Source organism: Echinops telfairi, unplaced genomic scaffold (assembly GCF_000313985.2).
Source record: "Echinops telfairi isolate 266 unplaced genomic scaffold, ASM31398v2 ScPeMD7_655;HRSCAF=1070, whole genome shotgun sequence".
Classification (NCBI taxonomy): Eukaryota; Metazoa; Chordata; class Mammalia; order Afrosoricida; family Tenrecidae; genus Echinops; species Echinops telfairi.
This window is the reverse complement of record NW_022104553.1, coordinates 29,103,987-29,116,243: the sequence shown is the minus strand read 5'-3', so window position 1 is coordinate 29,116,243 and position 12,257 is coordinate 29,103,987. Positions and strand designations below refer to the sequence as shown.

The following is a 12,257-nucleotide window of genomic DNA, read 5'->3' as shown; positions in this document are numbered from 1 at the left end:
AGTGTGTGTGTAAGTGTGAGAGGACCCCTGGACAGTGACAGTGTGAGGACGTGTGCTTGCTGGCTCATGTGACAGGCAGCACACTGAAACAGTTAGAAGCTCAGTCCCTGAAGCCAGCTTCCCAGGTCCAGACCCCAGCTCTGCCGTTGGTTTCCTAGCCAGCTGCCCCTGGCAGAGTGGCATTGCTTAAACCCCCCACCCTCCCCTGTGCCTTGGGTTCGTCCTGGGGGAAGGGGGCTGGGGGTACCCTCTGCCTCTTTGGGCGGCGGAGGCAGGACTGAGGGCTGTTGAGAAAGGCCAGGTGAGCACTGAGCCAGGCAGAGAGTGCTGGCTCCATAGGTGCAAACTGTCACTGAGTCTGACTGTGGGGCCCTGTGGCAACTTGTCAGTGCAGAGGTAGCCCGAGTATGTGTGTACAGTCTGTGGCTGGGTGCTAGCCAGACCCCCCCTCCCCCTTTAGAGTTGAGGGTGACCAGAGAAGAGGCCTTGGGGTCCTTGGAATGGAGGCAGCAGTGGCCTCAGCGGGTGGGAAATCTTGGGGTTCACTGGCTTTGTCAAGGGGACTTCCTGAATTGCTCCCGATGATCCAGGTCTTTCCCCCCCCCCTGCAGGTGTCTGAGGGTGGGGACAAAGATGAAACCCATGAAGAAAGCGTGTGCCGGGATCCCTGGCCCTGGCAGCAGTGGCAGCAAGTCCCCCCCAGCCACCAGGGCCAAGGCCCTGCGACGGCGAGGGGCTGGGGACTGTGACAAGCCCGAGGACGAGGAGGAGGTGGTGGTGGCCTCCACGAAGCAGCCAGGCCCAGAAGAGGCTGTTGAGGAGGGCGAGGAGGCGGTGGTGGCGGCGGCAGTGGTGGTGACCCAACGGGGCCCTGGGGCAGAGGGGCCGTCTGCAGAGCTGCACCCTGATGACCCAGTCCTGGGCCCAGCCGAAGACCCCAAGGGGGAGGGAGATGCAGGCCGCTGGGAGCCCTCACTGAGCCGTAAGACGGCTACGTTCAAGTCGAGAGCGCCCAAGAAGAAGTACGTGGAGGAGCATGGGACTGGGGCCCCTGAGGAGCAGGAGCGGACGCCTGAGGATGCCAGCGCCCTGGGCCTGCCTCCCCTGCCGCCCACCTCCACCCGCTCCTCATCCACCGACACCGCCAGCGAGCATTCGGCCGACCTGGAGGATGAGCCCGCCGAGGCCTGCGGACCGGGGCCCTGGCCTCCTGGCACCCCCGGAGGCAGCTATGACCTGCGGCAGCTGCGGTCCCAGCGGGTCCTGGCGCGCCGCGGCGATGGCCTCTTCCTGCCGGCGGTGGTGCGGCAGGTGCGCCGAAGCCAGGACCTGGGCGTGCAGTTCCCTGGCGACCGGGCCCTGACTTTTTACGAGGGGGGCGCAGGTGGCGGTGTGGATGTGGTTCTCGACGCCACGCCGCCCCCTGGTGCGCTGGCAGTGGGCATGCCCGTGTGCACCTGCGTGGAGCCCGGCGTGGCAGCCTACCGTGAGGGGGTCGTGGTGGAGGTGGCCACCAAGCCTGCTGCCTACAAGGTCCGCCTCGGCCCTGGCCCTGGTGCTCAGCCTGGCCCTCAGCCGCCCCACTGCGAGCCGGAGGAGACCGTATGGGTGGCCCGCTCCAGCCTGCGCCTGCTGCGGCCCCCGTGGGAACCCGAGGCCCTGCTGAGAAAGCCCCCCGCAGCCTCCGAGGAGGAACCGGCTGAGCCCAGGGCCACGCTGCCGCCCTGCCCTGCTCCACTGGACCCCAAGCAGCCCGAGGATGCGGAGGTCTCCAAGATCAGCTTTGGGGGCAGCCTGGGGACCTGTGAGGAGGGTGAAGGGAAGCACCCGCCAGCCCTGGGCGCGACGCCCATTCTGCTCCCCCTGCCTCCGCCCCAGCTCCTCTCGCCGCCCCCCAAGTCTCCAGCCTTTGCAGGCCCCGGCCGCCCTGGGGAGCAGCTCTCGCCCTGCCAGGAGGGCAGCCAGGGCGGCAGTCGGAGCAGCAGCGTGGCCTCCCTGGAGAAGGGGACCGCGCCGGCCGCCCGGGCTCGCACGCCGCTGACCGCGGCCCAGCAGAAGTACAAGAAGGGCGACGTGGTCTGCACGCCCAACGGGATCCGCAAGAAGTTCAACGGCAAGCAGTGGCGCCGGCTGTGCTCGCGGGACGGCTGCATGAAGGAGTCGCAGCGCCGCGGCTACTGCTCGCGCCACCTGTCCATGCGGACCAAGGAGATGGAGGGGCTGGCGGACGGCGGGCCCGGCGGGGCCGGGCGGACGGGCGGCGTGGCGGCCCGGGAGGGCAGCACCGAGTTCGACTGGGGCGACGAGACGTCTCGGGACAGCGAGGCCAGCAGCGTGGCCGCCCGGGGAGACTCGCGCCCACGCTTGGTGGCGCCGGCGGACCTGTCCCGCTTCGAGTTCGACGAGTGCGAGGCGGCCGTCATGCTGGTGTCCCTGGGCAGCTCGCGCTCGGGCACGCCCTCCTTCTCCCCGGTCTCCACGCAGTCGCCCTTCTCCCCCGCCCCCTCGCCCTCGCCCTCGCCCCTCTTCGGCTTCCGGCCCGCCAACTTCAGCCCCATCAACGCCTCCCCGGTCATCCAGCGCACCGCCGTCCGCAGCCGCCACCTGAGCGCCAGCACCCCGAAGGCCGGCATGCTGACCCCGCCGGACCTGGGCCCCCACCCGCCGCCGCCCGCCCCCCGGGAGCGCCACTCCTCCGGCATCCTGCCCACCTTCCAGACCAACCTGACCTTTACTGTGCCCATCAGCCCCGGGCGGCGGAAGACGGAGCTGCTGCCGCACTCGGGGGTCCTGGGGGCGCCCGGCGCTGGGCCCGGGAGCACCGCTCCGGACTTCTCCAAGAGCGACAGCCTGGACTCGGGCGTGGACTCGGTGTCCCACACCCCCACGCCCTCCACGCCGGCCGGCTTCCGCGCCGTGTCGCCCGCCGTGCCCTTCTCCCGATCCCGCCAGCCCTCCCCGTTGCTGCTGCTGCCCCCGCCCGCCGGCCTGACCTCGGACCCGGGGCCCTCCGTGCGCAGGGTGCCCGCCGTGCAGCGGGACTCGCCCGTCATCGTCCGCAACCCCGACGTCCCGCTTCCCTCCAAGTTCCCAGGAGAGGCAGGCCTGGCCAGTGAGGCCCGGGTAGGGGGCCCCGGGCGGGGCTGCCGTGAGACGGAGACTCCAGCCCCTGCCGGGGCGGCCAGTGGCAAGCCCAGCCTGCCCCCGCCCCTGCCGGCCCCCGTACCCATCACTGTGCCTCCAGCCGCGCCGACTGCCGTGGCCCAGCCGATGCCCACCTTTGGCCTGGCTTCTTCGCCCTTCCAGCCTGTGGCCTTCCACCCCTCACCCGCCGCCCTGCTGCCCGTCCTCGTGCCCAGCAGCTACACCAGCCATCCTGCCCCCAAGAAGGAGGTCATCATGGGCCGGCCCGGGACAGGTAAGATGTGCCGATGGATGGGTGGCAGGGATGCCCTTGAGCAGAACTGTGAGTGAGCTCCACGCCTCAGGAGGGGGACAAGGGGAGGTTAGCAGTTTCTCTGCAGAGAAGGTGCCTCTAGAGCCCATGTGGGCTGCACAGGGGAACACCCAGGGTGACATTTCTCAGGCCCTGCCCCTGGAACCTCCAGTCTGACCCCTGGGTCGGAGGGGGTGGGTGGCAGCCCTCGGACCTTTACCCCATCCCCGGGAAGTTGATGGGGAAACATCATAATGACCCCGATGCACGGCCATCACAGGGTCAGGCACGCACATGAGTCGCTCCTCAAATTCTCCCCAACCCCAAACCTAACCTGTTGCCGTCGAATCAGTTCCGACTCCCTGGGGGCTGTAACCTTTCCGGAAGCAAACGGCCTCCTCTCAAACGGCCTCCTCTTTCTCCCGAGGAGCAGGTGCTTAGCACTGAGAACTTTAACCTTTTGGCACCACCAGGGACCCTTTGGGCTCCTGACCCCCCACGGCTCACCCACCCCCTGTGATATAACCCTCGCAGTTGACCCATTTGAAGCCCTTGCCAAGTATTAGCTCATTTGGTCTTCGCAGCCACCGTCAGCCGCTGCCAGCTCATCTGCAGAGTAGAACACTTTCTTGCCGTTTTTGACACCAGAAATCCCTGGTGAGGGGCTGGTGGGTTTGAAGCGCCTCCCTTGTGGTTCACAGTCCAGTGCTTAGACCGATGGGCCACCCGGGCTCCTTACAGGCTGGTGTGCGCTCATCAGGGTACTGACATAGAGGACAGGGAGGCTGAGGCACCTGGAAGTCCGCCGCTGCTAGGTAGAGGTAGGACCCTAGCTCGGGTCAAAGCCTCACCTGCCCCTTTGTGTCCTGTCCCCCACGTGAACACAGTCTGTGCCGAAGAGGGTGACTGAGGCTGTTGTTGGGGCCCGCCTGAGGGTGCACGTCTAGTCTGGCTATCCTGGGGCTGGGGGTCAGCGACGTCAGGACCAGGCTTCACAGGCGTTTTCTGGGGAAGAGGGAGTTGAGAAGACTCCTGGCTCCTAAGGACCCACTGGAGTGGGGGGGGGGGGCACGGGCGTGGGAAAAAGGGTGGGGGTGCGGGCCAGTCCTCGTGGGGACAATGCACAGGAGGGTGACAGACCTCCCTTGGCACCAGTCCGTTCCCTGGCATCTTTTCCTTGTCTGCCTGCCCGCCTGTCTTTGTGGGCTGAGGGCCCTTTGGAGCCTGGCCCTGTGCTGAGTGGTACTGGGGCCACCAGAATAGACAAGGCTGTCCTTGGACAGCAGCAGCCCAGAGCCGTCAGAGCCAGTCTGGGGGCTCTGTGGAAGGCCAAAGGAGGTGCCCAGTCCAGTGGGGAGTAATGGGGCTGGGGGAGTGGGGGCTCCTGAAAGAGCGACCAGAGACCCAGGAACAGTACTGAAGATTGAAGAGTGCACAGGAGCGAGGGGGGCCAGGCAGGTGGGGGTGGGAGACAATGTGGAAGTGGAATTTGCAAAGCGGAAGGTTCTAGAAGGCGGAGGAGTCTGAGGATGCGGCTGCTGGATTGGTCAGCCAGAGTTGGGTGGGGCGAGGTCCCCAGAAGGTATTTGAGCTCTATCCTGGGAGCATTAGGGAGCCAGGGGGCGGGGGTGGGGTTTTTTGGAGCAGGTGGGACCCCGCTTTGGCTTCACGGTGGGCGGAGCAGAGCTTGGGGCCGCTGATCCCTGAGGCTGGGAAGTCAGGACAGGAGGGGATTGGTGCTTGCCTCCTCTCAGGCTGGCTGCAGAGCAGCGGGCCTTGCCCTTCTGGAGCTCCCTGTGCAGACCCCAGAGAGGAGAGGTCAGTGGGGCTGGGCCGTCTGGAGATCATGCGGGAAGTGTGCAGGAGGCAGGCTGCCGTCCTCCACGGAGCAGTTCTCACGGTGGGTATTGTCGCACAATTCCCTGGAGTTGGCCACAACAGGAACCCTGGGGGGACTCCTGGGACCATTTTCTAGCTGAGGCAAGGGGAGTCACTTCTTGAAAGGTCTCCTGGAGATGGTTGTCCAGGCTGGGCGGGGACAGCGCGGGGGGGCCCCTTCTCTTGACTGCCAGAACTCTAGAGCCTCATCACCAATTAATCACCACCCCAGTCACGGCAACACGAGATCACGTGTGAGGCATGTTCGGCAAATGCCCTGTGAACTCACGGCGCCCGCCCCTCCCCCCTCAAACCAAAAAACCAAATTCACTGCTGTGGAGTCGATGGCGGCCCATAGCGACCCTACAGCACAGCGTAGAACTGCCCCCGTGGGTTTCTACCCGTCACGGGAGTAGAATGCCCTGTCTTTCTCCCTAGCGCACGGCTGGTGGTTTTGAACTGCCGGCTTTGTGGTTCCCAGCCCAATGGTGACGCCATGGGGGCTCCTCCTCCCAACTGAGGTCTGCCTAACTAAGGAATTCTGATTGGCTGAGGTGAAAGCTACAGTTCCGGGGAGGTTAAGTGACTTGCTGCTTATCACCCACCTAGGAAGAGAGTGCCAGGATTTGAACGAGGGGATTGAGCCTCAAGAGCCCAGGTTCTAAATCAGGCTGGGTAACAGGGCCAGTAACAGTCATCCAACTGCCCTCGATGGGGGCATTTGCCGCATTCCCAGTCCTCAGGCTCAGGGCCTTTCATTGAAGCCCACCCAGGAAGTAAAGTTGAGGTGGTCAGCACCAGTGCCCAAGGGGAGGACTGGTGCTGCCCGGTCGTCAGAATCTGCCCAGGGCTTAGCCTGGGTGGGGGTTGGGGTGTCCCAATCACCCCCACCCCTGCCAAAGTAGCTAGGTGACCCCTGGGTTCCCAGCCAGCAACTCCATTTGTTCTCCCCACTGGGGCCTTCCCTACTCCCTTGGGACACAGACTCCTCAGGGGCCTGCCCCGCTTAGAGCCAGGGAGGGTGAACCGTGCCTGGTGGCCTAGGGAGGAAGCCACAGGCTTGGCCTCTTTTGCCTGCCCATACCGGGGCCTGACCCTCACTCAGAGGGCAGCAGGTGCAAGGGGGTGGCCCAGGGCAGCCTGCCTGCTCCTGCCCCCTGCTAGGCATTTGCTTCCGCTGGGGGACATGCCGGGACAGGCGGCTGGCATTCCCCACATTCTGCCCATGGCCAGGCGGCCAGCTGCTATTGCTGCCTCTCTCTCTCTTCCCGCCTGCTCCCCAGGAGAGGAAACACCCCCCCCACCTCCTCTTCCAGGGCCTGCAGCCCCTGCCCAGCAGGCCAGATGTCTCAGCCTCATTCCTAGCAAGGCTTCCCTCCCATTCCCGGTTCCCAGCTTCCCGCCTGTCTCCCCCCATTGGCAGGTGGCGCCTTTTCTCCCATGCCTGTCTCTCTCACCAGGCTACTGTGTGTCTGCCTGTCTTTCCCTTGGGTCCCACAGTCTGTCACGTTTAGGACTCTATTTCTAGGCAGTCTATCTCTCCTTTCTGGATTGACAGACTCTACACTTCAACCCTCGTCTAAGCTTTGGGCTTACACTCCTTCAATTTTGGTACCCAGTCTTGGGATCCTGTGTGCCCCCCCCCCCCTTCTCTCCCCATCATGTTGGTCTCTCTACTGCTACCCCCTCTCTGACTTTTTAGACAGACTTGCTGTCCCCTCCCCACTCCCCCCTCCTCCCCACCTCCTGGGCACTTCTGTAACTGCAGCAGGCAGTGCTAAGTACCAGGTTCCCCTTGACCTTCTTGGAAAGAGCTGGAAGATTGTCCAACCTTGTCTTCTTGTTCACTGACAAATTAACTGCTCTCTGCTGTTCTCAACAAAGGAGCCCTGTGGCACTGTCGGTTTAGGTGCTGAGCTGCTAACTGCATAGTCAGTGGTTCAAGCCAACCAACTGCTGTGAGGGGTAAAGAGGAGACTTCCTGCTCCCACAAAGATCTAGAAGCCTCAGAAACCTTGCCCAGGGTTGCTGGGAGCTGGCTTTACTCGATGGCAGTGGGTTACTGCCCCCAAAAAGGTGCCTTTGTGGCACAGTGGGTGAAGCATTTGGTCTGTTAGCTGCAAGGCCAGTGCTTGGAGACTGCCAGCTGCTCCTTGGGAAACCTGTGAAGCTGTCTGCTTCTGCAAAATCCTGCAACCAACGTGGGTCTACTCTGCAGCAAGGGTCACGTGGGTTGGCATCGACTCGACGGGAGTGGGGTTGCTTTGTCCGTTGGGGTTTGTTTGCTTTGGTACTGTCACCCAAACCTACTGAGGTCTCAGGAGGCATCTTGCTGGCTCGTTTACCCTGCCCCACTACCCCCACCTCCAAGCACCTGTTTGTAAGAGAGGCAGGAAGGCAGGGGCTAGAAGGGCCCAGCCAGGAGATCCAGCCATGGGGTGGTGGCAGGAAAGCAGCTCGGATGCCCACCCACCTGCCAGAGTGCACAGACCCACATCATCCTGTCCTCCCACCATAGTTCCTGCCTTGTATTATGATCTGAGTTCTGAATATAGCCCATCCCAGTGGGTAGGACCCCAGAGGCCAGGCTGGTAGAGAAAGCCAGGCCCACAGAAGGGTGAAGGGCTGGAGCCTGAGTTTTCCCACTCTCTAGTTCAATCCTACCCATCAACAGTTCCATAAATTCTCAAATAATGACACCCTACTCCCATCCCCTGAACCAACACCAGAAGTCAGCTCCCTTTGGGGCTCTGGGTTTTGGGTCCCCTCCTGGCAGACCCGGGACTGGGCAGGCAGGTGGGAAGGACAGGCACAAGGTAGGGGGTTTGGGAGCCGGAGGCTAGGCCAGACAGTGGCTCAGGGCTGGCTGTTGGTGAGGGAGGTGCCCGTGGGCTTCTCTGGAGGCCATGTGAGTGGACTTAGCAGGAGTGAGTAGATGCTTTCAGGGTGATGGCCCCTCCAGGTGGTGGCAGCTGCGGGAGCCCAGGCCAGGAGGGGTGAAGGTGTGGGAACTCTTGGGCTGGTGCTGGCCACAAGGTGCCAAGGACGGCAGGCGCTGCCAGGCCAGGCGTGAAGGCCAGGTTGAGAAGCTGAGGCTCAACTGGGGGTCTGCAGACAGTGGAGAAAGAGTTTAGAGCCCGCTGGGATTGCCTGGGAGAAGGAGGAGACTCAGCCAGGGCACCCACCCACCCCCACCCCCGCTTCTGGGAAAATGGGAGGCGTTGGTGAGGTTGCTGGAGTGGTGTCGGTGATGTTGACTTCGTGCAAGAGACCCCAGCTGCTCCGCCTGGCAGCGCCGGGAGAGGTGGCGCTGCCTCCTGGTGGTGGCCGCGGACAGCGTGCTGATGCTCTGGGGAGTGGGGCTGGGGGGGAGGGGGTGCGGCCCGGCGCCCCAGCATTAATGACTCCATTAGCGGCTGGGAGGGAGGCGCATTAGCGGCGGCGACGGCGTCTGGCTCCCATTACCACCGGCGGCAGCGGCTGCACCGCAGGCGGCTGGACCCCAGCCCGCCGCGCCGCCGCCACCTCCGCCCGCGCTCCGTCCCCTGTTCCTGCGCCCCATATGGAGCCCGGGGTCTAGGGACCCCGCTGCACATTTCCTTGGAAAGCTGACCGCGAAGCCAGGCGGACCTGGATTAAAAAAAAATGCTGTCCGGTGCCCCACCTCCTGACTACTGGACCCTCCGAGCTCAGTTCGTATTGAGTAGTCGTGAGAACTGGGTGCAGCCCACGAGCGCCACGCCCAGCTGCCGACTCCCGTGCCCCTGGGGGGTAGGCGCCCCCACCCAAGGGCCTTCGATCTGATCTTTCCATTGGCCAGCGTGGCGCTAGCCGCCTGCCGATTGGCCAGAACCTGTTCCCTTTTCTGCGCCATTAACCCGTGTGTGGCCGCACCCTGGCGCTGGGTTCCACGCCGCCGCCCCCCTACCCCCACCCCTCCAGACAGCTTGGGTGCCAGCTGGCCCGCGCCCCGCCCGGGCCCGCGTGGGTGGGTGTCAGGCCGGCCGGGCTCCCGCCTGCCCTCGCAGCACAAAGCGGCTTTGTGGGGCCCGCCGGGCTCTGGCCAGGGGCCAGAGAGCGAGTGGAAAATCTCGTGGGCTTGGGAGGGGAGGGGATCACAGGGCGGCTCCCCCTCCTCCTCCTCCTCCACTCGGGCCTCTGTGCCTCCCTCAGTCTGCTCACACCAGTCCCAGGGGACCCCCTCCTATCTCCCCTCCTCACTTCCCCTTCCTACCTCCAAGCACACATCCCGACCCTCCCTCTCTCTCTCTCTCTCTGCCAGGCCGTATCCCACACATCTCTCCGTCCCTGGGGACCCTCCCCTGCCTCTCCTGGCCCTCCTGCCTCCCCCAGCCCCACTCACACTGACTCACCCCGCGCTATTTTTAGCCCCCCATCCCTCCCAAGCAGCGCCAGCCCAATTGGGGCTGTTCCCCAGGCAACCTTGGCCCTCGCAGACGCCGCCCGCCGTGGGTGGGTGGGGGTGTGTGTGCAGAAGGGAGAGCGGGTGAGGGGAGCTGGGGACACCAGGGTGGTGAGCCAAGGCGGGGACCCTGGCCTGGAGAGCAGGGTGGGGAGCTGCGGGTGGCTGGGGCGCGGTGCCTCCCGGGCTCAATAAACGGCTGCCGCCTGGAGTTCAGAGCCCATCTGCCTGTCCCCTCAGCATGTCAGCAGCCCTGCTGCACACCCTGGGCCTCTGGGCAGGCCTCGGCCTGTGCTGCCCCGGGCTGCCCTATCTCCCGGCTGGGCTCCTGTCCCCGGGACTGGGTGGGGTGGGTGGGGGCTGGTGCAGCAGCCTTGGGGTAGGCTCTGAGCCAGGCCTTTTGTGTAGTTGGTGAGGGGGTGGGGGTGGCCACGGGGACAGGCTTGCCAATGCCAGATGGGGTGGGGCCTTGGTTTGGGGAACCCCCTCAGCCTTTTCCAACTTTGGAGGCCCCAGTTAGGGATGAGGAAGGATGAGAGAGAGAAGGTCCCTCCTATTCACCCCCACCCAGGGTTCCTCCATCGAACAATGGAATCTAAGTATAGGGCTGGCCCAGCGCCCAGGGCAGGGGGGCCCTTTCCCACCCGGATCCTCACCCCTCCCTGCCAGGCTGGATCCCCCCTTCTCCCACCCCCCACCACTTGGCTGTACCCTGCCCTGCAAGGGGCCTCTTCTCAGTCTTCCTCCCTGCACACTGTAGCTTCTCCCAGATGTGCTCCTCTCCCAGATGTGTGGGGGGCCTCCTTCCCCGCTGCCAGGCCAGGTTCTCTCTCACCTATTGGCAGTGGGGGAGCTGGGGCCAAGGCCCCTCTGAGTTATGAGCCAGGGTAGCTTCGCAGTGGGGAATGGGTTAACATGCTAGTAGGTGACTCACGGTGGGGTGAGGAAGGGAGGGGAGGGGGTAGTGGTAGGGAGGTAGCAGGCCACATTGATTTCTGCTTCAGGTTGCAGTCCCTGGGGTAGTGAGGTAATGGAGGGTCTGCATTCGGCTGCAGAGGGAGGAGGGGGCAGCCACCTAATAGTCCCCTGGGTAGCCCCTCCAGGCTCACAGCCAAGTGTCTGGCCCTGCAGTCTCTGGAGGTCAGCAGGCTACAGGCCTGCCTTGCCCCCTCAGGGTTCAAGTTACCCTGCTTTAGCTTCTCCCCCACTTTGCCCTGGGCTCCACCATCAGACCTGGGGTTCTCTGCTCCTGTGCCTTGTGTCAGAGCCCCAGCCATGGTTCATCTGAACCTGTTTGGTTTTACCTGCCCAGGTGTGACTCTGTGCCAGGCCTCCATGCCTTCCTTGTCAGGACCAACACGAGGTGTGTTGTACCTCTGCCTGCCAGGTCCCCAGACCCGCACCAGTATCTCCTAAGTCGGGCTCCACCCAGCCTTGGGCCTTTGACCTTTCTGCTTTGGCAAGTCTCCCGCATCATAGTCAAACCTTATGTCTGAGCCACTGTTTGGGTGGCCCTGCCTGTTGCCCGTGCCCAACCTGAGGTTCAAGCCCTTGACTTGGCATACCAGGCTATTGCATCCTGACCACATGATCCCAGTCTCATCTGACCATTGGGCAAACAAAACCACCATTCCAGCTGGCTGTGGCTGTGGAGTGGAGGGAGCAAAAGAATCCAGCACAATCCATACAGCAGCCCTGGTTTCAAGCTGGGGGTGGGTGTTTTGGGGCACATATAACAGGATGTATGTAACCAGGTGATGTGAAGAGGGTGGAAGAGAATGAGTGTATGGGGTAGTATGTTAGGTGAGTTTCTGTGTGACTTTGTGAGTACCAGCGTGGGCTGGAGACTGTGGGTGTGACAAGCTAATGGATGTGGCATCAAAATACAGTTATACCTTGGTATCCACATGGTTTCTGGACCACTAAGGATACCAAAACCCACTGAAGCTCAAGTTCCTTATATAGAGCGGCATAGTTATCTGTATACTTGAAATGATTTCTAGGCGACTTTAGCGTGAATGCCTTGTAAATAAGCACTCCTCCTTCGCCTCTGAGGGATTGTTCTGGCCACGCAGTTGCACCCTCTCCACTAATGTTTTGGATCAGCAGTTGATTGACTCCCCCGAATGCGGGCCTTGCTATGTCTGAGTGTATTGTGCTGCTTTGAGAGTGGTGAGGGCACAAGGACACCTCGTAACCCAACCGTTTTCTGCCCTGCGGGGCCTTGCCCGCCCAGGTGTGCGTGAGGGAGGCGGGCCGCCCGCGCGCGAGCGTGTTCTCACGGGCGGGCTGGACACACACAACCCCGGGGCCTCCGCAGCGCGGGCGCCCCGAGCCGCCCCACTGGCTCCGCGCCTTTACTGCAGTGCGCCCTCTCTGCCACCCTCCTCCAGCGGTCCCGCCCCCGGCCGGCTCGGGGCCAACCGGAGTCCGCCCCGCCCCACCCTTATTTGCATATGACTGACGTTCCCGCGGGGCAACCAATAGGGAAGGGTGCGGCGGGGCCTGACCCGCGCGCGG

The 12,257-nt window shown here is 63.7% G+C and overlaps 1 protein-coding gene across 3 annotated transcripts in view; it reads left to right on the top strand.

Moving 5' to 3' along the window:
• The window catches only part of CIC (capicua transcriptional repressor), a 26,514-nt gene that overhangs the window by 2,650 nt on the left and 11,607 nt on the right, over positions 1 to 12,257 (top strand). For all 3 annotated transcript variants that reach the window (XM_045292726.1, XM_045292727.1, XM_045292725.1), the window contains exon 2: positions 612 to 3,418. In XM_045292726.1, coding sequence (XP_045148661.1) covers positions 634 to 3,418 — 2,785 coding nt within the window. In that variant the 5' untranslated portion in view covers positions 612 to 633. The remainder of the gene's footprint in view (positions 1 to 611; positions 3,419 to 12,257) is intronic.